A 26860-nucleotide genomic window follows, 5' to 3' on the forward strand; every position below is an offset into this window, starting at 1 on the left:
CCCCCCCCCTCCTTTCTCTCACAGAGCTTTTTTTTTTATTCAGGCGACAAAAGTTATGACATTATTACAGTTACAACAAAATGGGCTCACCCTGCATTTGAAGTTAAGCAATCATTTCCTAGAGCCATGAATCAGCAGGTGTGTGTGTGTGTGTGTGTGTGTGTGTGTGTGTGTGTGTGTGTGTGTGAGAGACACTTTTTTCCCTCAGTCATGCCTTATTCCCCTCGGGCAGAGGGGAAGCAGAAGCACTTTTTTGGGGAATGAATTCAAGCTTCTCTCTGTTGGAGAACTGATTGAAAGTTTGGGTATATTCATACATCAGAAAACTAGTTTATTGATTTGCTTGGGGGCAGCACGGTGGCACGGTGGTTGCCTCACAGCAAGAAGGTCCCGAGTTCAATTCCACCATCAGGCCAGCAGGGTCTTTCTGTGTGGAGTTTGCATGTTTTCCCCCGTGGGTTCCCTCCGGGTACTCCGGCTTCCTCCCACAGTCCAAAGACATGCACTTTGTGGGGATAGGTTAATTGAAAAATCTAAATTGCCCATAGGTGTGAATGCGGGAGTGAATGTGCGAATGGTTTTCTGTCCCTGTGCGTTAGCCCTGCGACGGACTGGCGACCTGTCCAGGGTGTACCCCGCCTCTCGCCCTATGACAGCTGGGATAGGCTCCAGCACCCCCCACGACCCTGAAAAGGATAAGTGGAAGCGAATGGATGGATGATTTGCTTGGACTTGACAAGGCCGAGTTATGTGACAACTCACAGTAGTACAATAATGGGTGAATTATTAACAGGAAAAAGAAACAAAGTAACCAACATGGCCAAGATTACATTGATTAATGAGGTTCTGAATGTTCAATTAATTGCCCAGCCCTACTTTTTTCCTCCTGTTTTTTATGTGCTTTTGTAATCAATCAAAGTGTCTACATATTTATTATTCATTCCCTTATTTCCTTATCTTATTAACAGCCTTGGATAGGGTATAATGCTGCAAGAAGGTGGAGATAAAGTGGCTAACTGCTACCAGGTGTCAGACCAATAAACCGCATGAAATGCTGTGTAATTACATAGACTTATAGAAATAGATGAAACATTGAAAGACAAAGATGACTCCATCACATCCATCAGAAGGTTTTGTGTGAGACTCATTTAAGTAATAAATTGACACGATGTGACTTGTTCCAGTTTAAGCTAGCATGCCCCAAGCCTACTAGGACTATTTGTAGTGATTTAAGATCAGTTTGGGGTGATATTTGAAAATTATTTGTTTGTTTTTTTTGTTTTTTTGTTTTAAAAGGTATACAGCACAAAACACTATACTGTGAGTACTGTTGCAGTGGTAGATAGCTAACCTGAACCTGGGCAATGCTTCAAATGAGGCCAGCTTATTTTTATTTACTAGCAGGATGTTTTGAGGTGCGTGTATATATATGTATGTATATATATATATATATATATATGAGAGAGAGAGAGATATCAATCTCACATACAAAACTTCTCTAGTATGGAGCTGGAAATGAGCATAACTGGCTCTCTTAAAGCAGCTCCAGCAAGATTGTTTGTTTTGATAAAATCATTATTGTTCTAATCTGATTTTTGGATAGCAGACTATTTTCCTTTTAGCCTGACATCAGTAGAAAATTGGTCTGAGCACACACCTCCGCCTTGGGCCAACTTGCTCTCCATCAGTCACCCTGTGCAGCGTTATTCAGACAGCACAGTAGGTGAAGATCCGTTAATGCAGTGAGAGTAATCACTCTTAAATGACAGGACAGAGATCACACGGTCCACTCAGACCGGTGCGACTGAAAAGAGCTGGATAAACCTCCTACTGACTGACTTTGGTGTCCTTTTAGCCCTCTCTAATGTCTCTTGATTTGCAGTTTGCTCTCTTTGTTGCTCTTATAAAGAGAGGATCAAGCATTTCCGCCAACAGTTGTGTGAGAGTTTAATCAGTGATGTGCAAATTGTTCTGCTGTGTTTCCCTTCAGCGCTATTTAGCACGAGCAGTTAGATAATTCAAAGCGTTTAGTGCTCAAGCAGAGTCTCAAATTAGTTTGGTGTGATGAAGACACCGATGATGATGAGGATGAGGCCTTTTTTTTTTCTTTGTGGTGCTGCAGCATCTTCAAGTGCAAACTAAAAGTAAAAATGTAGCGCTAATGACTGAGGGGAACGAAAGGAGAAAGAGAAGAGCAAAAAGTGGGAGATGAGATGAGGGCTCGTCGGTGGGGGTTGGTACATGTAGGGGAGAAATAAAAGGAGACAGGCAGAGATGACAGGGGAAGGTGCGGCATGACAAAGAGCTGCAGGGAGGCAGGTCGATGAGAACGGAGATGAGATGCATTAAAATAAAATGAAGTAAGGAGAAAGAGGAAAGAGGGGGTGTTCACAGGTGAAGAGTTCAGTCGTGTGCGTAATTTGACAGTTTGATTTTAAAGTTTGTTGCTGCAGAGGCGCAGAAACCTGAGCCTCAAAATCGTTTTACTGGAAACAAAACTGCCCGCAAACGCCAGAAGCTTCCATCTGCATCCTCCCTCCTTATCGAACCTCGCTCTCCCCCTGTGTTTTTAATGATATTCCAGCTATGGCTGTTTTTTTGTAAGACTTGTTTTGAGCAACAAGCTACTTTCACTGCTTTCATCTTTGATGTTGAACTGCTGCCAGAAGACACTGTGTGTTAGCGTGCATGTGTGAGGGGCCTGAGGATGCAGAGTTGTGATTAAAGAGGAGGGAAGAAACGGGACTTGTTAAAGATTCTTTCTTTTCCTGGATAAACGACTTGCAGCTCGAGCCGGAGAGGGCGGCATCACTGCAGGGAGTCTGGGATTTTAACGTGGTCGCTGTGTGAACACATGCAGTCTCTCTGAGTCTCGTGTAGATGAAGATGTCAGAATTTTGTGAGCACTGATTTATTTGGGAGAGGAGGGATTGTACTGTAGACGAAGCTAAATTTGGTCACCCAACGTATTGTCTTCCAGAAAGTACAGCTCTTAATTTGGTTTTCATTGTCAATGTAAATCTTAAGAGGTCAGTTATAGTTCTAACTTTGGAGTACGCTTTAGTTTGCTTTAGCCAGAGCGTCATCAGATGGGTACGAGGCTGTGTGCCTTGAGGAGACTGCGTGGACTAATCCATGGCATCTATAGATGTCCATGTCTCTGTACTGCATGTAATCCCTCCCTTCATCATTCACTTCAGCACCAAAGGGAAACTGCAGGCCTGAAAAATGAAGCCAACTCACACATTTCCTAAAAGTATTACTTGTTCCATAAGCAAATCGACCCGTAGAGATTACCATGTTAAAATGTATTGCATAAAACCGCATGGTGTGACAGAAAGGGAAGCAGATGATCGCTTTACACTTAATTTGGACTTTACAGAAAGACATTTTAATTGTGGACAAGTTGACGAGTGTAACAGTGAAACTAAAAGGAGAAAATGTAATTAATGCAGATGAGGTGAAGAATAGAGTGCAGGCAGGGTGGAGTGGGTGGAGATGAGTGTCGGGGGAGATTTGTGACAGAAGGATATATGCAGGGGGGAGGGTAGTGAGACCTGCTATGGTTTGGAGAGAGCAGCACTGACAAAAAGGCGGGAGGTGGAGCTGGAGGTAGCGGATTTGTGCCCAGGGTGGTCAGTATTAGAAATGAGTTTATCAGAGGGACAGCTTGGACATGTGCAGAGGAGGGATGGTTGGAAACGGGGGACAAAGGATGTTGGATATAAATGCCGAGCTGGAGGAAAATAGGATGATGTAGTGACGGAGGACATGCCGGGGGTTGTGTGACAGAAGAGGCCACATCAGTATCCAGGTGGATTCACCTGGATACTGGAAATTTGTGTGTTTCACACTGTGCTCAGTCAGCTCGGTTCATCAGCTGCTGCCAGCCCAGGTTTACACCCCCCTCCCCTACACAACACACACATTTTGGTCCCAGTATGTTATTGCATAAATAGGAGAGACATCATTAGATGATGACTGACAGCTGTGGCAGCCAATCTCTCCTGGCACTGACCCCTGAACCCTCAGCTTCACCTCCTGCACTGCAGCTGAGCCAAAATCAGACCCTGATACCACAATCTTACTGAGAAAAGGGACACCGCATGCTTACGCCGTAGCCACCTCAGTAACAAGGCAGGCTCACCATCAAGCATTTCCTGTTTATCATCTATTGTGCTGTAAATGGGACAGTAATTTATAAAATCAACAGCATGCTGTGATAAATCAAGCTTAAAATTAACGACCGAAAGCACACATTTATCAAGACAGTGTTTACTTGCTTGTTACTTTAAGACAGAAGTAGGGTCATTTTCTCATAGACATACAATCACGCTTCTTTCTGGAAGCAGAGTAGTTGCCCCCTGCTGGTCACTAGCAAGAATGCATGTTTAAAGCGTCACTTAAAAGCTGGCTTTGCTTTTCAGACCCTGAATTGCGATGGCCATCTTTTATATACTGAAATTTGTTCTCACCCTTCTGAGAAGTATTATCTACTGGAGTACCCACAGAGTGTAACCATGAAATTACACATATAATGTAACTGTGTCTCTAAGACTTTCGCGAAACATTTGAGAGTTCATGTCCAGTTCAAGTCTGGCGACGTATTAACATTTTATGCAGCTGATTCTTCCAGAAGTGTTCTTGTCTCATATGTGGTCCGGTTCAGTTATACTCTGTACTTAAGGCCACAGTGCATGGATGCTAACCTCGTCTAAACTCAGTAAGTTAGAAGCAGCTTGTAGGAGATCTAACTTGAGTTGCACGAGAGGAGGAAATATGATTCACAGGGTGATGTGAGGTACTTGTTTAAAAAGATGAAATTTCCATGTGCTGTGATGCGAGATGGGCAGAGACTGTTGTGACTTGTGAGAATCTTCTTTTTTTTTATGTTTATCTAACTAGACAGCCTGCATTTTATTTAAACTAATAGAAAAGTAAAGACACACTTTAAAAACCAGCTCACAGACACTGAGGGAAACTAGTTTGATTCCCTCTGGGACAGGCAGAGCTGCATGATATCTAGATTTTTGCTTTGAGCCCCTTAAAGTGATATTTCTTCCACTCCTCAGGGAGGTTAAAGGTCAGGCTCAGCTGCTGACTGCCCTGCCTGGAGCTGATTAGGATCAGCATCCTGCTTAAGGACACTTCGGGAAGACAGATGCAGCCTGTCACAGTCGTCCAGTTGAAGGACGTTTTGTTTAATCAGGAACAGCACATGCTGCTGTAAGCCATGCTCAAACTGTCACACATGGTCATGAGCTCCAGATAACGGCCGAATGACTAAGATTGCAGATAGAAACAGCCACAATGAATTTTCTTAGTAGGGAAGCTGGTATGGTTGGGTGATATGTGAGCATTTTCTAAATGGCCATGTCCAACTGATAACAATTACCATGCGTTTACAGTTTAAGGTGTGCATGGGCAACTGGATTTAAAATTTACCTGTTTACAGATTTAAATTATCAAGGTGGCAAACCTCCATCCATCCATTCACCCATCCAATTAACAGCTGGTCCATTTCAATCAACCCCAAAAGACAACCAGTGTTGGACTCCATAATTGTCCAGTGAACCAACCTTAGTAGCTTACAGCCTCCATATAAACTGAGTGAGGAGCTTGAGCATCATCAGGGAGCTTGGAGTACAAAAGCATCCAGTTCAGGTGGTTAAGCAGTCCAATCAAGACATCACCTGGGAGCCTTACCTTGGAGACTTTCTGGTCACGCCCAACTGGAGACCTTGCAGATCACAACTCGTTGGAGGACTTCTATTTCAAAGGAGGAATAAAAGTGAACATATAAAGATTGACTAAATGTTTCCCCCACAAATGGAGCTAAAGTTGTTTCAATAATGGCAACTAAACCTGGGTGTGACATGCAAATTCTGTGTCAGAATTCATCTGTTGAGAACTGAGAACACAGAAATAACGTGTTGGTGCATGGGGTTATCGAGTTCATAGTCGCGTGCGTGCAGCTGTGGCCATAGATCCCAACTGTAGCCAGAGTCATGAACTCTTCAGATAACTTCACAAGAAGTGATTTCTGTCAATATGTATTTGGATATATCGGCCATTCATGTGTCTCACCGCAGCGAGAGTACTGTGTGTGTGCGCGCGTGTGTGTGTTGTTGTTGTTGTTGACCTCTTGGCTGCTTTCCGAGTTAATCTATCCGTGGATGTGATCAGATTACTGTGGATTATACTGACTGAGGTTCCACCAAGACTGCATGACACACTCACATACACACTTGCAGACTTTCAGATGAGCGCACGATAACCAAACTGACACAGTAATGCATGTAAGCTCTGAGAACCCCACATAATAAATATGAGCTGACACTTGTTAAGACACACATGCACAGTTGGCCTGATCTGACGGAGGCTTAAAGTCCATCTCACTATTAGAAAAGCAGGTGTGATGGCTCTGGTGCACAGGTACAGTAGATGCTTCAGTCTGCAAGTAACAAAAAGTTTATAAAGTCATATTGTTTCTTGAAGTTGGTGTCTGACTATATTTTGATGTTAAAATGTGAGAGGACGGCATGTTTGAGTTGATTGACACCCTGTGGTTATTTAGAAGCAGCGCTCTCGATTCCCTTCACACCAAAGAAAAGAAACTGCTGTTTTCGAACATGATATTGGTTTTGACAGTCTCAGTGTGTGTTCATTATATTGCCGACTTCAGTGCTTTGACATACAGCGTGTTCTCGTCACGTTGTGAAAATGCTGCTCACATCCCGCCAGGTGTCATTTCCTCGCCGCCCCATCCAGCTGCCTGTCTCTCTGTGTTAAAGCCTGACATAAAAAATAAAAAATAAAGAAAAAAACCCCACACACACTGACTTTTCTCAATCGATATGTTTTCTATATTGCTCAGTGTGTGGTAAGATGCTCTTTATAAACCACCAGCGAAGTACAGAGATAAACGCACGCTGTTTGGTGGCTTAAAGCAAAAAGAACAAACCAATCACCGCAAAAGAAAAACAGAAAAACCAAACAAAAATGGGTTAAACCTCTTAGACACTTAAAGACATGTTAGCAGCAGCTCTGTGAAGAACAACAAAGGACAGTATGACAAGCAGAAGGTGTTTTAAACATAAATGTAACATTATCCCGTCTCAGGAGACAGGAGTGTCGTGGATAGATATAGAGCTGGACACAAGCTGGCTTTACACCATGACTCATTCCTTTGTGTGTGTGTCTGTGTGTGTTTGCTTGTGTGTATAAAGTCCCTTTTTTGACTCTGTGTCATGACCATCTGTCCGATGGCAGAATAAGCAAACGGCTGCCCAAGTGACGCGATGCAAAACAGAAAAATGAAGTGAGAGACACACACAAAGAAAGTGAAAGACAGACAGGAAGAGAGCTGCTCACAGGCCGGGACCAAAGAGCGAGAAATGAAAAATAGAAATCCACTTATAAGGTTTGTTGTTATCTTCTCATGAGCTAGATGACAAGATTAATATCTTTCTCACATCCGTTCAGTAAATGTGTATCTACAGCCAGGACTCACTTAGCTTAGATTAACAACTGGAAAATTGATCCTGGCCAAGAAAGGGTCTGGCTCTTGAAGCCACTTGAACATTGTTTTAAAATTCTAGTGGAGATCATCTGAACTTTTGAGGAAATGAGGAAGAAACAAACACAATTTCCATTTGATGAAACATTGCAGCAATGACAGAGTGTGAGCTGTAATCATAGCCTGCATATAAAAAGTGGATGTAGCCGCTGTGATGTCACCTTGGATGTCAGATTTGGATTCTTATTGTTGGTATTATTTATTGTTGATTAGCAATAGACTCTACTAATAAAAGAATAGAATTTCACTCATCAGAACTGAAGCACAGAAGTCTTGGACTGGTTCGTCCCCTGCTGCAGGCTGTCTTATTTGTCCGATACTTGCATGAAAAAGGAGATGCCAACAGGACAAACGTAGTCGACAGGTCCTGTTCAGTGACTGCAGGTAGCAGAGGTGAGGACAAGGAGACAGTTACCGGACCAGCTGCCTGTGTCAGCACATCTCTCAAAGCAGCACCTAATTTTAGGCCTGGCCTGGCGTTTATATAGCACTTTTCCTGATCTTATTGACCCCTCGAACTGCTACAAGCTGACAGACTACAAGCCACATTTACCCACAGACCCACATAGCACTTCATCTGATTAAAATCCACGGCCAGTTTATACAGCCATAACATTTTAACCACCTGCCAAATGTTGTGTTGGTCCCCCCTTTTCCTCCCAAACACCTCTGACCCAATGACGCATGAATTCCACTAGACCCCTGAAGGTGTGCTTTGGTATCTGCCACCAAGATGTCACCAACCGATTCTGTAAGCTCATCAGTTGTTAGGTGGGAGCTCCATGGATCGAAATTGTTTGTCTAACACATCCCACAGATGCTCGATTGGATTGAAATCTAGAGGATTTGAAGCCCAGGTCAGCACCTCAAACTTAATACTCTGCTCCTTCCTGAAACATTTTTCTTATCCTGCTGAAAGAGGCCACAGCCATGAGGGAGTATTCTTTCTATCAAAGGATGTGCATGCATCGCAACACTGGTACATGTCAAACTAATATCCACATGGATGGCAGGACACTGCCCAAAACATTACAGTGCCTCCGCCTGCTTGACTTCTACTCATAGTGCATCCGGATGCCAGCTTCTCCCCAGATAAACAACGCAGCTGGTCATCCACGTGATCTAAATGAAAACGTGATTCATCAGGCTGTCTTTTTCCATCACTCTGTTGTCCAGTTCTGATGTTCACATGGCCCTTATTGGCACCTTCATGGGGCACCCTGACTGGCCTGCAGCTTTGCAGTCCCACATGCAACAAACTATGATGCACCGTTTATTCTGACACTTTCAATAAGAATATGCATTAACCTGTTTGGCTGTTTAAGCTACAGTAGCTCATCTGTTGGATCGGACTACGTGGGTCAGCCTTGTGCATCAATCACGTGCATCAATGCGCCTTGGCTGCTCATGACCAGGTTCACTGCTGTTCACCTTCCTTGGAACACTTTTGTTAGATACTAACCATAAAGACCAGGAATACTCCACAAGAGCCGCAGTTTTGGAGATGCTCTGACCCAGTCGTCTAGCCAGCACAGTTTGACCATTGTCAGACTCGCTCGAATGGATTGTGAGAGCAATCCAGTGAAGGTACAGGATGGTTCTAGCCAGGGTTCACACGAGGAGTCTTCATGCTGTGAGGCGTCAGTTTTAAACATTGTAGTGAGCCTTAACAAACTCCAAATGTGTTGTTGGGACAGAAAAGAAAATCACCCCAGTACAGTTGTTATGAAGGGGAAATTAGCTTTTGGAGCCTGCCTCGCGAAGCTATTAGAGGAACTGGAGTTCTTAGCACTTTGTGTTGGCTTTATTTTTTAGCCCCAGAGGTTGCAGCTTAGTTTGATGCTGTGGAAAAATCATTGAGATTCAATTAACAGTCAGAACAAACCACATGAACCCGACATCAAGGGGTTAACAGTTGCTCAACATCGTGCCTTTCTCTGTTTCCAAAAGCCCACAGTGCATCACTGAGGTTGATTTTATTTCTCTTTAAGTGGACATCATTCTAATCAGTCATTTTTTTGTGCTTTGAGGAGAGCCAAAGAGGGGCCGAGGCCACTTTCACTAAGAGGTTTTCAAGCCGTTCATATGATGTGAGCTATAAAAATAGCTCGTCAACATCTGCTCCCTACTTACTTGTTTAAATCATGTCTCAATCAGCGATTTGTCATATTTATAGTAACCATTTGTTGATAAATCACATGCCTGGCTCCTTACAGCACTGCATTGTTCTCATTATCTCCTAACGTTTTCTATCTTGGTGTGATCTGTGATGGAGAGTGCTTCCCATAAGTCACAGAGAAGTTTACACGGGAAGCACGTAGCTCAAATGTACCAGGGATTTATTTTCCCCCAACTTTATCTCCAATTACCTTTTCTCTGGTTGACTCCTCTTTCATCTTCCAGCTATTATTTTAAGAGTATTTCTTGCCTTTTTGCTCACCTCCATCTGCAACTGTCTTCTTTGTTTAAAAAAAAAAAAAAAAAAAAAGACAAACGAATCCTTTTGGGGACAAAGAAAGAGAGAGCGAGATTGAGTTTGTTCAGACCTGCTGGGTATGTTGTGAGATGGCTAAAGAGGTTGCAGGGTCACAGATTTGGAGCGAGAAGATATCCGTGTGGAACAAGGAACCGCCTTCATTATTCAAATAAGCCAAGCTACACTCCTGATAGATCAGGGATGTCGGACTCCTTTTACATCGTAGGCACATACAGCCCACCTCGACTGTAAGTGGGCCAGACCGGCGAAACTTCCTGTTGTGTCAGTGTAAAGACATTTCCACAGTGAATCGCTGAAAAAAGAAGAGATGTAACTAAAAACAGTTGGCCTCGTTGTGGAGTCTGTCCCTGTGTGGGTTCAATCTCGGTACCCTCTTCCCCTCTTTAGGTCAAAAAACATGCATTTTGGGTTAACTGGCACTTCTAAATCATTAAATTGAATGGTTGTCTCTCTCTCTCTCTCTCTGTAAGCCCTGTCCAGGGTTTTCACCTCATAACAGCTGTGATAGACTCCGCCCCCTATGACCCAGAGTTGGATAAGCAGAAGAAAATAGATGTCCTCAGTTTTAGTCTTTTTCACTTTCCTCAGGTTTGTCAGCACAGCAGCCAGTCGGAGGCTTTGGTGTATATGTTGTATGTGACTAAGATCTTTTGTAATACCCCGCTACCCCACAGTATAGTAATAAAAGACTAACATAGAAACTCATAAAACCTAAACGTACATTTCCAGATACTAAAAGCTAAACTGAAGCAAGCGAATTGAGTTAAATTGAACTGAAACAAAAAACTTGAGATGAATTAAAAATGGAAACTAATGAAGAAAAAAATTGGAACTAATCACTCTAACAGACTCAGTATTATCAGCACCTGTACTTTTCCTGCTGTAGCAAAGAAACGTGTAAAAATGTCTCTAGTGCACGACATAGTGTTTAATGGTGTACTGTACAATGGCCTTCTGCTTTACTGATGCAATTAAATATCAGTAGAATCTACGGGGTGTAGGTCACTTTACCTAGGCTTTACCTAGGCTAGGAGAAGTGTTTATTAAAAGTGAGGACTTCATTTAGAAGTTTTTTTCTTTTCTTTTTTTCAATTCATGATATATAAAGTCCTCTGGTAAGGTTTATACCAGCTGTGTTAGGTTAGATCCCCTGGTTATCCAGTGTCTTTGTGCACTGGCCTAGGTCTGCTTTGCACATTTGATGTTGTGCATGATGCTGCTGCACATAAGCACAGATGCTTTAGATGGAGGTCTTTCCACAGCAGCGTTTCAGCATGTAACTGCTTCTGTAGTGGGTCTGCGCGGTGGACTGGGAGGCATCCAGACGTATAAAGAAACAGATGACAGTTTCCTGGTGGGGGTGGGCGTGCTGGGAGAGAGTGAAGATGTGATAGATGCCATCAAATTTGTCTTGACAGAGACAAAGAGACACCTTGGCTGATATGAATAATTGTCTTATAATCACGTTGAAGTGTTTGGTCGTACTTGAAAGACTTGTGCAAACACGAGTATGATCAGCGACTGCAAAGAATACAGATCATCAAAACTAATGAGAATTCAAGAAGGGGGTGTGTTCCTTTATAACAAGTATAATCTTAATTTGATCTCTTCTCAATCACTTATTATAATGAAAGGTGGCTTATTATTTGCTCATAATGCAGCCAGCATTTGAAGAGTTGATTGTAAAATGTCTGCAAGTTGTTTCCTTTTCAGAAAATTGCTTCACCAGGAAGAAGTCCTGCACCGATTTGTTGCTTTATTTTACCAGAAAATCAGCCCCCATGTTTTATTCTTACCCCTCAGAACCTGTCAGACTGTGTTTGCACAGGAAGTACACTGCCAGCTTTAGTCTTTATCCTACGCCGAACATTACTCTCTAACTGTGCGCACACTCATCTGTCCTGAGCACTTATAGAAATTGATTTTATGTAGGATTTTTTTTATATATAGTTGTTGCAGGTAGTGGACGGTCTAATCTTATTGCAGTCACTGAGAAAAGGTTGTGGTTTCAGAACAGACTGAGACTCTGTCCACAGCAGATGATTTAAAAATTTGGCATACAGTTAAATGATGGGCAACAGTCACAGAAAACAACAGCAGTTGTTTTTGCTAATATTAATGCATAAAAAAGCTGTGAAAATCCCTATTAGCCCTTCTGTCAGAGGTAGAAATTAACAGCTGAGTACGGTCTGCGGTGGTTTGTGACATCACGTCGTTATTGCCTGTCCTGAAGGCATAAAGAAAACGGATCAATAACACATTTTGGAGAGGCTGAAGGTGAAATGCGGGCTACAGAGCAAATAAGAAAGCTGAATAATAGTATTTCTGAAGTCAAGGGCAGCAGCCTGGACCCAGAGTGAATGCTGCTAATTGTGTTCCCTGCCAGCGTATCGATCCGGTGGGTTTTAATTGTAACTTATGTGGACAAGAGGATGGATGGGTGGCTCGGTCATCTGTCCATTTGTACAAATGGTGTGGGCAAGACAATGACGGTGTTTCTCAGAAGGGCTCAGAAGATGACCTTACAGGGATAAAATGAATGAGTGAAATTATGGAATCATGAACAGAAGAGGATGAAAGGAACAGCCAAATTAGTGAGTGAAATAACGAACGAGTCGACCTCTGAATCGCTGCCAGCATTGATTTTAAATGGCTAACGGAGAGAAACTGACAGGCTGCGGATGATCACGGGAGTGTGCGTATTTTAACTGATGATGAAACCGCTCTAAAGCACACGTTGACTGGATAATTTATTGATTTTTAAATGCTTTGACCGTTCAACATCTTTGACCAGTAGAGCCGTGTTTGCTGGACATCCTGTTATCTAAATAGTGAATTTGATTTCATGAGGTTTCACTGAAAAAAGGAGCGCTCAAACTGGAGGTGCTTCTCAGGCTCCAGAAAAGTCTAAACGCTCGGTTTCAAGCTGCTCTGTTTGATGTCAAAGGGAGGGAATATCCTTAATGTGCTCTCATGCGTACAGCTCTGCTCACACAGCCACCCACCTGCTGTTTAAACCTTTTTCTGAAGGAAAGCCAATCAGATGAAAGTTGGCTTATAAAGATAGAAGAGCTAAAATGTCCATCAAGGTCCAGTAGAAGATAAATGGGGATCATTTACGAGCTGGGACTCACGCAGAGCTACTCTAGCGGTGTCCAAGACTTGAACTAGTGAAGCTAAAATGAGCTCTTTCCATTCTGCATGTTACGTTGCATTGTGAGGTCCTATTTTGTCTTTCCTTGCACATTTCTCTCTGTAATCTTCACAGCGCTTCCAAATACAAACAAATCAGATGTTCATACATTCAACTCACTTCTGTTTGCCTTGCTTCAGGTTTGTTTGCTGTTTGTACCCAAGCTCACAGTGTGAGAACTGTGACTAACCGCTTTTCTTAATGTTTTCAGGATGACTGGGTGTCCAGGGACTTGTCCGGTAGGACCAAAGGTCACAACTCTGACGACAAAGCCCACGGCCCGGAGACACTGCCACCAGGTAGGAAACGTCCCCACAAATCATATATCACAACCTCTCTGGCCCAGTTACACGGCTAAATGGGGACATTCAGAGAGCAAACCTCTGAGGTGCTACAACTTCAATAGAGTCAATGCAACAGGCTGAGAAACATCTGTTTTTATTCCAGATGCTGTTTCTCCTTGTTAAAACCACACACCATATATCAGTTTTGGATGTAGCCACTGTGGCCTCAGCTATTGGGGGGTGGAGTCCTGCTTTCAGTATATTGTTGTTTTTGTTTTTTAAACCACACATCACAGGAGGAGGAGTGGATCTGACTGTAAAAACTGTGGATGCTCACTCTTATACAGTAGTGACTTGTAAATTAGTGGAGCCAAAAGCAAGCTGTGGCTTACTGTCTGTATTTACTTAAAATGAGGCCATAATTAAAAAAAAATCATACATAATTAAGGTTTGATATGAGCAATTGAGATGACATACTTGTTAATAAAGTGTTTGCACGGGTAATAAATCATGCAAGAAGTAGACTTCTTCTTATCTTTGCAAGCACACATTGTTAGAAAAAAAATCACATTTACTTAACTTGTCAGGCTTGGCAGCTTTTATATACAGTTTATTGCTCACAATGCATCTTGACAGCCATTGGTTGTGTTGTCCTAATAACGCTTAATTTGTCCTGTGCAGACATGGGAATGGAGCTTCAGAGCTCTGGTAAGCTGTCTTCTTCTTAACTTAAACTTGTAGCTAACGTAGTGGTACATTTGCAGTAGTGCTCCCGAGACCTGCTGTCCTGTAAAAGTAGTGTAGTAGTTCCCTTTAACTGGCAGGAACGATTCATGTCTGAGGCACATGTGTGTCAAATTTGTCTTTTATTCTTGATCCTTCAGGATCTGTGGAGTTCACTTTCTCATTGCTTGCAGTTGTGACTGAACTCTAGGAAAAGGCACGACACAAATGCATACCAGCTGCAGAGCATGTGCACTGCAGTCACTGTAAACCACATTCATGTATCCAGAGAGTATTCCGCATCATGTTCCCACAACCGAAACCATTTCCTTTTTCAAAACGCGGTAACACAGCAGCATAGTTTGTTTTATTACCAGTAGAACATGAACATCCTTAACCTTATCGTGTTTGAATAACCACAGCGAGGGAACCCAATGAAATACGCACATCTGTATGGTTCAGACTTAAAAACAGGTTGGAGCCGATTGCCTGTCCAAAATAATCCAGGCAGCCAATTTCGATCTTCCCACAAACCAACTATGCGTCTCCACCCAAACTCTGAGAGACATTGTTTCAGTGTCCAGCAGCCAAGAGGAGAGCAGGAGGAGAATCTGATTTCTCATTCAGCACCCGTCGTCAGGCTGACTCAAAGCAGCAGAAGCAGCCAACGCCCCTCCTTCACAGGCCCGTGACCTGCGAACGCTGAACACACACTCTCTTATCTGATCCAGCAATGCTATCCAATTTGAATGTTGAAGTGAGGGCATTTCAATTTCAGGGTGACATTACACTCAGCAATGACAGCGTATCACAACATCACCCAGAGCACACAAGGACACTTAAGAAGAGGAGAAAGAAAACAGAAGGAAAGTGTTGAGAAAGCAAGAGAACAAGGAGATGGAGCCTAAGAGATACGTGGAAGAGTAAAAGATTTACTAATAAAAACAGAGTAAATAAGTAAGTCTTCGGGTTCGTCAAAGATGGGTGCTGGTTATGTTTTGTTTTCTATCTAATCCTACTCAGACAGTCATTATAAAGTAAAAAGGTGAGGCGATACCTCAGATCTTCATTTTTAAAAAAATTAAAGCATAAAATGTACTAAACTGTGTCACTCTGAGTATGTTAGAAATGTTTCATTGTTGCACTGACGCCTTGTTATTTTTCATGGTTGTTTTTAAGCGTTTTGTTATCGTTTTACCGTTTGAGCATGCCAAAAATATGTTTTATTCAAACAAGGGGGAAAAATGACTAAGATGGGGAGGGAGCAACAGCATGCTCCTTCCATTCAACACATCCAAATCCTCTGAAACAAGAAGAAAAAATCTTTTTCAGAGAAGTCAAAACAAGCCTGCACTGGCCCTCTTCCAGATCCGAATCCTTTACAAAGTGAAGAAAAAACTCCTCAAAGCTCTCAGTATGTGTTATTCTTTCTAGTGAACGTTTGGCATCATTTGTCTTGTCTGGTACTAAACATTTATTTGCGCTCGCCGGCTACTTCGTCAGTACCAGGCTGATCCCTCTTTGCCTTCAGAACTCCCTTAATTCCTCATAGCTTCGATTCGCCAAAGTGCTGGGAAATATTGCTGTATTCAAGTCTGCCACCAACAACCATCCCACATTCAGACTCACAGTGGGGTATATAATTATTTCATCCCCTGCTGAATTTGTAAGTTTGCTCACTTCCAGGGAAATGAACAATCTCTATTTTATTATTTTTTTAATTGAAACAGATTTAAAAAACAAAATACGCATTACACAAGTTAAAGTATTTAAACTAGTACACCTGTCTACAAAATCAGTTTCTTTCAGTCCAACTTCTCCACCACCATGTGTGAGACTAAAGAGCTGTCAGATGATGTCGAGGGACAGGACTGTAGACGTGAATGAGGCTGGAACAGGCTACAACGTCATCAGTAAGAAGTTCAGTGAGAAGGTGACACCTGTTTGTGTGATTAGCCAGATATGTGATGTGGGGTGGGGGGTTCAATTCTTTGTGAGCAAACTTACAAAGTCACCAGGGGATCAAATAATTATTTCCCCAATCACCTTGACCATGTCAACATGCCTAAATTCATTGAACTGCAGCCATGTGATTTGCTGATTAGGTGGGCCTAATAAAGTGGCTGCTGAGTGTAGTTATTTAAAATGATGCTTTTATAGATTTTTGGCTAGAACTTTAGCTGAGGCCACTTTGTTTACTTTTCATATTTATGTTCTTGTGGATGCAAAGGAGTCGAAGCGGCTCAGAGTCCAGTGGAATTTCTTTCTGAACAAATTTTCTCACGCGTCACCTCGACCTCTTCCCAAAACGTTTTAGTCTTTGTGCCAGTGAAACAACAGAGTTGTTTCAGTCTGTGTGTTTAGCGCATATTTCTGTTATTATAGTGATTTAACTTGTCACAAGCTTTAGCCAACTGTGGTGTGTTAATCTCAGTCCCTGCAAGTGGAGCGATCCAATTCTCTGCTGCGATTTTAGTTTCTAAATCTGCTGAAAACGCGTTATAAAAATTCGGATTTGACGCCCTTCCATTTATCTACTTCTTTCTAGCTATTTGCTGAATAAGACGCAGACAGTGGCAGTGTTGGTCAGAGTATTCATTTATTTATAGATGAAGTGCCGTAGTGAATCGAGGTCTTGATAAATGACTATGTGGGCGCATTTTCAGCAGTCGCAGTCCTATGAATCTACGGAGTGTTTTGTAGCACATAGGGAAGCAGTCTTTTCCCTACTTAAGCCTAAAATAGTAACACAGCTTCAGTAACGCCAAACTCAATAACTTGGGAATCTTTTAGCTTTTGCATATTAATCAACATCCTTCTCAGTGACTACAGTGACTAAGTGGCAGGTTCGTGAATGCATCACTTGGTGCACGGGAGCAGTGGCACAGATTGGTGCTGCAGTCTGGAGTTCAGGCAGTGGGATCAGGATGCATCTCAATTGAAACGCATCCATTAAATACACATCGAGCACTGGTGCCCTCTGAGCTGTCTGCTGGGCAGTGAGGGCTCATGGTTCAGCACAGACTGGGGGAATGACACTGAGCTTGAATCCTTTTTGGCAGTTAGCATCACTTAGAAACGCGATGAGTGATTTCTACAAAATGCGGCAACAAACAAAAACAACAACCAGTCAGCCGCTGTGGGCTGAAACAGTTCAGCGACCGATAGTCGGAGTGAGAGTGAAAGCTGTTCAAACAGCTATAATTTCAGCCAGCTGATCGCATCATTGACCAGTACTGCATGACAGAGGCTGAGCGCACATAGATGTACCTGCCGAAGAGGCCTCGCGGTATCGCGAACACAGCAGAAAAACGGGGCAAACCCGGAGAGAGCGGAGCGTTAATCCGCTGAAGGAAGCGGAGTAATCAACCCCGGGTTTAACATTCATTTCACCACATCGCTTACTCGCTGCCACTAAACACCGATATCAGCAAGGACATCACACACTCTGACGCACGCGTCTCCGAGGCACCGTTACACAGTCTCGAGCGGATCATCGTCGCGAGTTTCGGCTAATTGACACGCGAACCACGTTCACGTGCTGCCACAGGAGACGCGCGCAGACGCGCTCTTCAACTTCTCTGCCATGCACGCGCTCATCTATGCTGGGAGATGGCGTAATCTCTCACTGCCACATGCTCGAGTTGTTAGCGTGGCAGCTGCACCCAGCTAATTAGTTGCGTTATTATTGGTGTGTGTCTGCGTCTCAATAGTCGGAGATAAACTGTGAAACTAAACGTGACGGCTTGCTCTGTTTATTCTGCAGCGCTTCAGTATTTTGGTCAAACTGACACGACACAAAACACTAAAAAAATATTTTTATTTATACTGATCTTATAAATCATGTTTCTAAACTGCAACAAATTAACAAGTGCTCCCCCCTGACTGTCTGCGGTGCATATTAAATGTTCTTTTGTGTTTCCTGGCTTTACCAAAGTAGTCTCGCCCTGTCGGCTGAGTTGTCTCCCGCGTATTTTCGCATACAGGCGGCATAAATTTCATGTCAGCTTTCCTCAGTGCCATGTCGCTGCCTCGTCAAGCAGCAGCTTGAAGCAGCCAGGTTTCCTCGCTGTCAGTCGTGAAGGATTCTTGCATCAGCCAGGCTGCCTCCTACATTTCATATTCCCACTGATCTGTAATCCCATTCATTCGTCAGACGCATTCGCAGCCTTTGTTGAAGGTTTTAATATCGCGTTTGGTGGTGGCTTTTATTTTTGGATGTGCTGTATTTATTTAACGTGATTTCCCAGAAATTCACATGAGAAAATATTTCATATTAAAACCTAGGTTCACCAGTTTTTTTAACACCAGTGTTTTTAATATTTCTGGAGTGCATTTGAATATTTAATATACCATTTTTGTGGGTTTATAGCATCATATTATAGATGGCGCGTTTACAAAAAGATCTGAGGTTAGAATCAGAAAGAAAACCTGATTTAAATTTACCCAATTTTACCTTTTGAATGTTGTCTTCTCACGAACACACCTGCGCTCCTTTTAGGGTTGCTATCTTTAGGTTGCACCCTGGCAATACAAACATCAACTTCTCTTTCAAAATGACCCAAATGTCCTGTGAAGAAGCGCTGCTTGTGATCAGAGCTGTGTCTCTGGCTATGACCGAGAGATCAAAGAGTAGTTTTCAGCTGAAGTAGGAGCGTGGACAGTCACAGTGGCTTTTGCACCAGACTGTCAACACAAAGTTCTGCTGTAATGTCCCGAGGCACATGAAGTGAAAACATTTGAGAGAAACAATCTGACCCGTGCTGCATGCTGCTTTTTGGCCACATCAAACCCAAAATCAAGTCACTGCTGGTGCACAAAAAGGTGACCTTGAAGGAAATGGCACCTTCAAATGAATGAGCCTGGTCAAGTGGTCACAGAACTGACTGGGAAGCAGTGTGTGCCTCGCATCTGTGGATATCTCTGGTTGGAGATGTGCCTAATGTGTGTGTGTGTGTGTGTGTGTGTGTGTGTGTGTGTGTGTGTGTGTGTCCATCCAGGTAAGGTGCGCTGGCAGGATTTTGACCAGGATCTGTATGTTGGAGCCACGGTGGTCCGGCCAGGTCAAGACCCCTACGCCAGAAACAAGTTCAACCAGGTGGAAAGCGACAAACTCCGAATGGACAGAGCTGTACCAGACACGAGACATGATCAGTACGTACCTGTGTCACTGCACACACACAGAGCTAATATGTGAAACACAATGACATCCCTCTTAACTTCTGCTTTTTCATGGGTGATCGAAAGGGGGGTTTTTTTGCGAATACATGCTGTCTTATCACATTCGTTGATTTGACTAATTGATCCCAGACTGGATAAGATCTCTCAGGAACTCTCGCTATTGTGGTTACAGTGGAAACCAGGAAGTAGCAGTGGAGCAGACACTGTCTGCCTTAGTGCTAAAATAAACCCACAGGCTGTAAAAGCTGCGTATTGTTCTGCTTGTTGTAACGGACAAAACAAAATCAGAAAATGACTTCGTTTGGATTCTTTTATTAGAAGAATATTAGGTTTTAGTCAGCTTGGATCTCAACAGGCCTTTTTAGCAGTGAAAAGTCCATTAGCGTTGTATAAGTCTGGTTGCATGTCCTAACTTCTGGTGCTACCCTTTTGTTAATAAAGACCAAATCGCTGGATTGTGTGAAAAAATGTCAGCAGAAAGGCCTTACACCAAGAGAACAGGCACCGCTGAAGTGTTGAAATATTAAAGAGCAAGTTTTTACTTTTTCTAATACAGCAGCAGAAAAAGGGATTTATATATGTAGTATCCAAAATATTTGGAACACCATTTCCTGGACTTGTAGAGACTTCTTTATCTTGGATATATCTCACATGGACTAAGCAATACTAACAAATAACTTCTTAAAAAGCAAGCATAAACAAAACGTCATGGTGAAACTTTAAGTCCTCCATATTTGGTATGATATAGGGTTTAAATGATTAATACAAACATTCCATATCACGTGTTTAAACTAAGGTATTTATTAATGTATATTCTCATTCAATTTGTTCCCTTTAAACACATTTCAGTGAAGTTGTGACAGGGTGCAGCGTCATCTTGTCTTTAAACACCACTGTAAGCATGTAAGAACTGAGGAACAAAATTAAATATGTTCCCAGCCTTTTTTGGTTTCTTATGGTTTTTAAATTTCATGATGCGAGTGAAAAACCGAGACTACGGGCTTTATCACGTGAACACTTACAGTGGAGCTGTGCCGCTGCAGTACACGCAGGTTGTGGTTTACCATGGTCTTGCTGAAACGAGCAAGTCAGCCCAGAAAATCTCCATGACCACAGACGTTGCTCCAAAACAAGTCCTTTTTTCCATATCGTACAGAAAATAGCCTCCAGTTTTCCTCTCCGCCTCAGTTGCTCCTCCGATCGCTGTTTTATTTCTTTGCAAAGGGAGAGTTTAAAGTTGTTTTTATTAATGCAGAGAGAAACTGCATTCAGTGATGCTGATTCTTGCTCGAGTCCCCGAGGCCGTGCAGATATTTCCACTACAGAATTGCTTGTTTTCATCCAGTGCTCCCTGAAGCCATGAAAGTCATAGGCATGACAAGTACCAAGCTTTTATTTTGCTCCATAGATAATTGCAATCTACCGTGCATAAGTTCTTCAAATTCTCTGTGGTTTTATTTTTCATAATCTTATAGAATTTTAAAGACCCCTCCATACTTTGCTTGTGAAATACCTTGAAATATGTTGATATTAGACTTTTTTTGATGTTATTTATATAAAAAGAACATGATTCCAAACATGTTACTGACCTACTCCATAATAGTCTAAATGATTAGTCCAGCTGCCATAGTTAAAGTAGTCACCTGGCCTTACTTATATGTTGGTCAAAAGTAGACAGTTGGAGCCATTAGCCTACTAAAAAGAGCAAGGATGTGTCTCCTATTGATCTGGTATCGATGTCTTTGTAATTTGTGAGCGTGCTGCAGCAATCATTGTGAAACATTTCCAGGAGGAAAAAATAGCCCAGTTGTTTTTGTTTCAGCAAAAGCACCTAGTTGTTTTCAACGCAGGATCAAAATGACTTGAATCTCTGATGCTTTTTTCCCCCAGTAGAAATGAACAGGAATACAGCAACTATGCAAGTGTGACAGCCAATACTAATGGCACACCTTCACACGTGATCTTGTAAAACGTATCTGTTCTGGGTTTTTACCTCGAGGTTTGACAGAGTGGCTGTAGTTAAGTGACAGATGGAATAGAAAGTTTTCTTCATGCCCTTATCGGCTCCCTCCTCCTCCTCCTCCTTCTCCTCTCTGTCTTGTCACTCTCCTCTCATGTAGTGCCCTATCACTCATGTTCCTTACTTTAAATTCGGTGCAGGATTTGTCTTTTTGGGTATGCTCGCACACACACATACACGCATACACAGGCACACCCGTCATCTCATGGGATTTTTGCCTCACGGTATGATAAACCCAGTGTCAATCCCAGCTGCAGCAGAGCATTACTCCATGAGAGTGTGTGTCATTGCATCCTCTGTGTGTGTGTCAGTGTCACTATGTGCGCCATCGTATTTATTGTGTTCAAAATCGCTTTACTGACCAGTTCCAGCTCACAGCTTGGCTCACACATTCGGTGACGTGATTGTTTGTGCGTGTGGGCGTGTTTGTCTACGCATGTAAGCATTCATACTTTAACCATTTTTTTTCTCTTTTTTTCCCTAATTTTTATGTCTTTGGGGGGTTTTGTCTTGTTTTTGTGCAGTTGCAGACATAAGCAGTGGAAGTCAGACCTGCCGGCCTCGAGCGTTGTCATCACCTTCCACAATGAGGCTCGCTCTGCTCTGCTGCGGACTGTGGTCAGGTAGGCGTGTATACTGAGCCTTGTGTACTTTCAAATTCTGAGGCAGATGTGCTGTATTTTTATATGATCTCACTCTGTTTAGTGTCCTGAAGAAAAGTCCACCTCACTTGGTCAAAGAGATCATTCTGGTTGATGACTACAGTGATAATCGTGAGTTGTGTGAACACACGCAAACAAAGCTAGCATCATCAGTGTGAAAATACAAATAAACATCACTGCTCTGCGTGTGTCTGTGTGTGTTCCAGCTGAGGATGGAGCGCTGCTGGGGAAGATTGAGAAAGTACGCGTGTTGAGAAATGACCGCAGAGAAGGTACTTTAGAAGAAGAAGGTTTTATCATAACTTTTATGCCCGAAAGAAATCTCAGTGCTGCTGCACACCATGTGGGATGAAAGTGTTCAGTCTGGCAGCAGGACTGTTGTTTTTAATCACACTTCTTTTCTTAACTTCCCTCAGGCTTGATGCGATCAAGAGTTCGTGGTGCAGATGCTGCCACAGCACCAGTCCTCACCTTCCTGGACTCTCACTGTGAATGTAATGACCACTGGCTAGAGCCGCTGCTTGAAAGAGTGGCTGAGGTACGCGCGCACACAGCGTACAACTTCGTATCTTAATATCATTATAATACATTTGAGCACATATCCCAGTGAACAAACAAGTGAAAAACAATAGTTAAGATACAAATTAGATGGGGGGGGGGGGTTCCTCTTAAAGACTGGCATTGAATTTTCAGTTTTATCAGTCAGGGCACGCTCTGAAGAAGATCTCGCCAGACAGTGAAATTGTTGCACTTTGGCCATCTTTCTTCTAATACGACAGCTTGAAATGAAAAGTGCCCTTTTAACTGAGTTATGTTTGCATATAGCCTTGTTTTTGATTCTAATTGGTTTAAAATCTAAAGCAGAATAATAAAAAAAAGAAGCTACTTTCAACTAATCCCTTATTCTAAAGGGGTCACCATGGTGTGTTGCTCTACAAGTTTGTACGCCTTGCCGACACAACCCAAAAGGGATTTGTTTCTCCTCCCGGGAAAGATACAAACTTTGTATCTTTTGCTTGTTGGGAGAATGTGTAAGCCACTACACTGTGGAGCTATTCCAAAGCAAAAGTGTGACATAAACAACTCATTCATAGTGAAAATGCCCAGAAAACCTGTTGAAATTTTAATTGGTTTCAGAGGGACAGAGTAAACCATTTAATAGACCAATAGAAGGAAACAAAGGCAGTCAGTTATGTCACTGTGCATTGATTGACACGTGTAAACATTACACTGGATTCAGCCCAATTTCTTGTGCACTGACCTGTTATCTTTAGTCAGAGTGGGGGAAAATATCGTAGATATGTAGCGGTTCAGTTCTTGGCTGCTCCGGTCTGCATGCCAAAGTATCACCGTGTAATTGTTAGACACTATTTAGTGTAGACAAAAATGCTTGTATGAATGTGTGTGAAAGGAGCATGTTGTTTAAAGTGCTTTGAGTGCTCAAATACAATCTATAATAATCAGTCCATATACCATTGATAAGTGAAAAACAGTTCACATGTTGTAATTGTGCTCATAAATGGTTTAAATGATGATACCATAGTTTGATCTAAAAAGAAAACGGCCAAAAAACTACAAAATGCTCATTTAAAAATAACAAAAACGCTGGAAACAAAATAAATCTTTTAGGGGGAAAGTTTCCGAACACTCAGTCACTTTATTATTAGGTACTCGTCTTACCTACAACTCATTGAAAATATCCATTTAGCCAATCACATGGCAGCAGCTCAGTGGATTTAGGTTTGTAGATACAGTCAAGACAACCCGCTAACTTTCAACGTTGAATGTAGCGTGGTAGTTGATGCCAGGGGGAGTGGCCTAAGTATCTCATAAACTACTAATCTACTGGGATTTAACAACAGAGCCATCTCTAGGGTTTATAGCGAATGGCCCAAAACTACAGTAACTCAAATAACCGCTTGTAACAACCAAGATATGCAAAAAAACATCTCTGAACAACACATTTGCCTTGAAGCAGATGGGCTACACCAAGCAAAAGACCGCACTGGGTGCCACTCCTGTCAGCTGAGAGCAGGAAACTGAGGCTACAGTTCAGACGGGCTCACTAAAATTGGAAAATAGAAGATTGGAAAAATGTTGCAACATTCAGATGTTGGAGTCAAAATCTGGTCAAAGGATGGATCCATTCTGCCTTGTATCAACAGTTTAGGCTGGTGGTAGTGTAATGGCAGAGTTTTGGACCTTTTACTACCAACTGAGCATTGTTTGGACACCATGGCTTGTCTAAGTATTGATGCTGACCCCTTATGACCACAGTTCACAAGTGCTCAGTGGGCCTCAACAATCCCCAGATTTTTATTCAAATAGAGCAATTTTAGCATATAATGTGTAGATTCCCATCATGGAAATGCAGTTGAAAAACTGTGATGCTGTCATGTCAGTGTGGAATAAAATCTTTGAGCAATGTCCAGCACCCTGTCGAATCTGTGCCACGAGAAATTAAAGCAGCTCTGGAGACAAAAGTGGATCCATTCCCAAAATAGCAAAGTTGACCTGATAAAGTACCTGACCAGTGTATCCCAGTAAAATACGCATAAAATTGATCCAATCCATGTTTTTTTCCATCTAATCCTTTACACAGAGGCTGGGGTTGGCTACAAAGCAGCACCTCTGAGCTTATAATCAGTCAGTGTCTTGCTAACATTCATGTGAGAAACAAGGAGCGCATGACTACATTTCATTCACACAGGAATGTTGGGCCTGTTTTCATTATAAAAGCCCATTATCACAGCTAAACCTGACAGTGTGAGACATGCAGATCTTGATGGGTGACAAGATCTTTTATCTTTTGGGGCTGGCAATTTGATTTTTATTTCCATTAAAGGAAAAACTTTATAAACGCAAACCGAGCTCTCTTACAGATACAGTCTGGTGATATTTAGAGCGAAGCCTTTTTTTAAAATAAAGACTTCAAAAAGGAGCTTCATGATTGACTGTAATCTTAATCTGAAATGGGACACTGTGTATAAAATTGAGGTTGTTCTTTAAAAATGTATCTGATTTGACTTAAAACAGTCTGATTCTGCATTTGATCCTCCCGAATGTGCTGTTTTGTTGTTCCCTCGTTAATAAATGCCTGGAGCCAAGTCTGAAACGCTGCGCTGTCAGAGTAATTCACTTTGTTTTTCTTTTGCTTTAGCTGCTTCTCTAAATAATGAATCCCACCATACACTGTGAAACCTTGTCTTATAAAAATGTCTCAGGCTCAAACAAATGAACTCCCCAATATCTGCAAGCTGTTTCTGTTTTCGTCATTCGGGCCGCTTGAGTAATCCTTTCTTCAAACTGCCGGGTGATGTGGCTCTGTGATTTTTAAAGCTTGGGTTTGTTTTGGTGTTGGTAGGAAATGGCTGATTAACGTTCAGTTTTACGTCATAAACGTGGCAGTAAACTAAATATAGAACATAAAATAAGCTTGCAGATGGGAATATTTACTTACGCTCTAAAATTTCGCAAACACAGTTAAGTGCTCTGAGTCCTTTGTAGTTCTGCATAATTTTGTCCTTTTTAATTAACTTGTAGTAAATATTTATTGATGATATTCCAAACCTGCATCCGTCCTTGAAGTGGCTTTGTTTAATTACTGTCTCCGTGTTTCCTTCTCAGGATAAGACACGAGTAGTTTCTCCCATCATTGATGTCATCAACATGGACAACTTTCAATATGTCGGCGCCTCTGCCGATCTGAAAGGAGGTAAAGTACACAAAAGACACACTCGACTCCTGTGTAGTCTAGTCAGTCGAGCTTGACAGCGAGGCTTTGCATTTATTACGGTTTTAGAGGATTTGCTTTTTAATGCTTTTCATTTACAATGAATTGACGTTGTTATCTCACAGCCGCATTAAGACCAGGTGTTTTGCCATCCAGTGCTGTAGTTCATAAACTGTTCTCTCCAGGTATTTCTCATACTTAAGGCAAGGCCTCCTGAGGAACATGGTATATTTCAAACTGTTTCTCACCAGGAAATGTTCACTGAACAGTGCCTCCTCTTCAAAGTATTGCAGACATTATCTTATTATCTCATGAGGCAGCACACATGATCCCCCACTTGTTCATCATAAATCTTTTAGACAGTTCCTTCTTTTATTCTGACATAGGCTGAATGGAACATCACGCCTACTTTGTACTGGAGAGCTGGTGGGTTAAAGACAGTTTAATGTCCAATCCAACTGATTTGGGCATGTGCCTTCTTGAGTATAACTCCAGTAGATGATATCCAGAAAGGACATTAATGAATTCAAGTTAATTAAATAATTGGTGTCATATATGTAATTTTACGCATTAAATATCCTTTTTTTACCCACTGTGATGCTGATGGATATAACTTACATACGGTGCAATGCACACTGGAAATGGAAGAACTACTCATAGCTTAAAAACCCCCCACTCTTTTTTATATTAATAATTAATTAACGACTTCACATAATAAAAAATTTAATGTTCTGAATGTGAAACTGCCTTGCAGTCGCATTCTTAATTTGGCTGGATTAGCAAGTGTTGGCACTTGCATTGCAACATTTCTCTTTTTTTGTCTGTGAGATATATTAATGTAAAAGCCAAAGTGGTGTACTGGCTGTGCTGATTGCAGTGTATTGTAGAACAGATACATGCCAGTTACACTAGTTTAACTCTCTCTGCTAACACTTAAACAGTTACAGCAGTTGCCTTTGAAGTCAGGCAACTGCTGATTTACCCAGTC

At 42.1% G+C, this 26860-nt stretch overlaps 1 protein-coding gene across 2 annotated transcripts in view; it reads left to right on the forward strand.

Moving 5' to 3' along the window:
* The window catches only part of galnt2 (UDP-N-acetyl-alpha-D-galactosamine:polypeptide N-acetylgalactosaminyltransferase 2), a 65686-nt gene that overhangs the window by 25604 nt on the left and 13222 nt on the right, over positions 1–26860 (forward strand). For both annotated transcript variants that reach the window (XM_042214084.1, XM_005915073.3), the window contains exons 2-8: positions 13481–13568; positions 19277–19430; positions 22002–22100; positions 22183–22250; positions 22346–22411; positions 22556–22677; positions 25767–25854. In XM_042214084.1, coding sequence (XP_042070018.1) covers positions 13481–13568; positions 19277–19430; positions 22002–22100; positions 22183–22250; positions 22346–22411; positions 22556–22677; positions 25767–25854 — 685 coding nt within the window. The remainder of the gene's footprint in view (positions 1–13480; positions 13569–19276; positions 19431–22001; positions 22101–22182; positions 22251–22345; positions 22412–22555; positions 22678–25766; positions 25855–26860) is intronic.

The sequence above is a fragment of the Haplochromis burtoni genome, unplaced genomic scaffold (genome assembly GCF_018398535.1).
Source record: "Haplochromis burtoni strain Fernald_Lab_line unplaced genomic scaffold, NCSU_Asbu1 Contig_11, whole genome shotgun sequence".
Taxonomy (NCBI): domain Eukaryota; kingdom Metazoa; phylum Chordata; class Actinopteri; order Cichliformes; family Cichlidae; genus Haplochromis; species Haplochromis burtoni.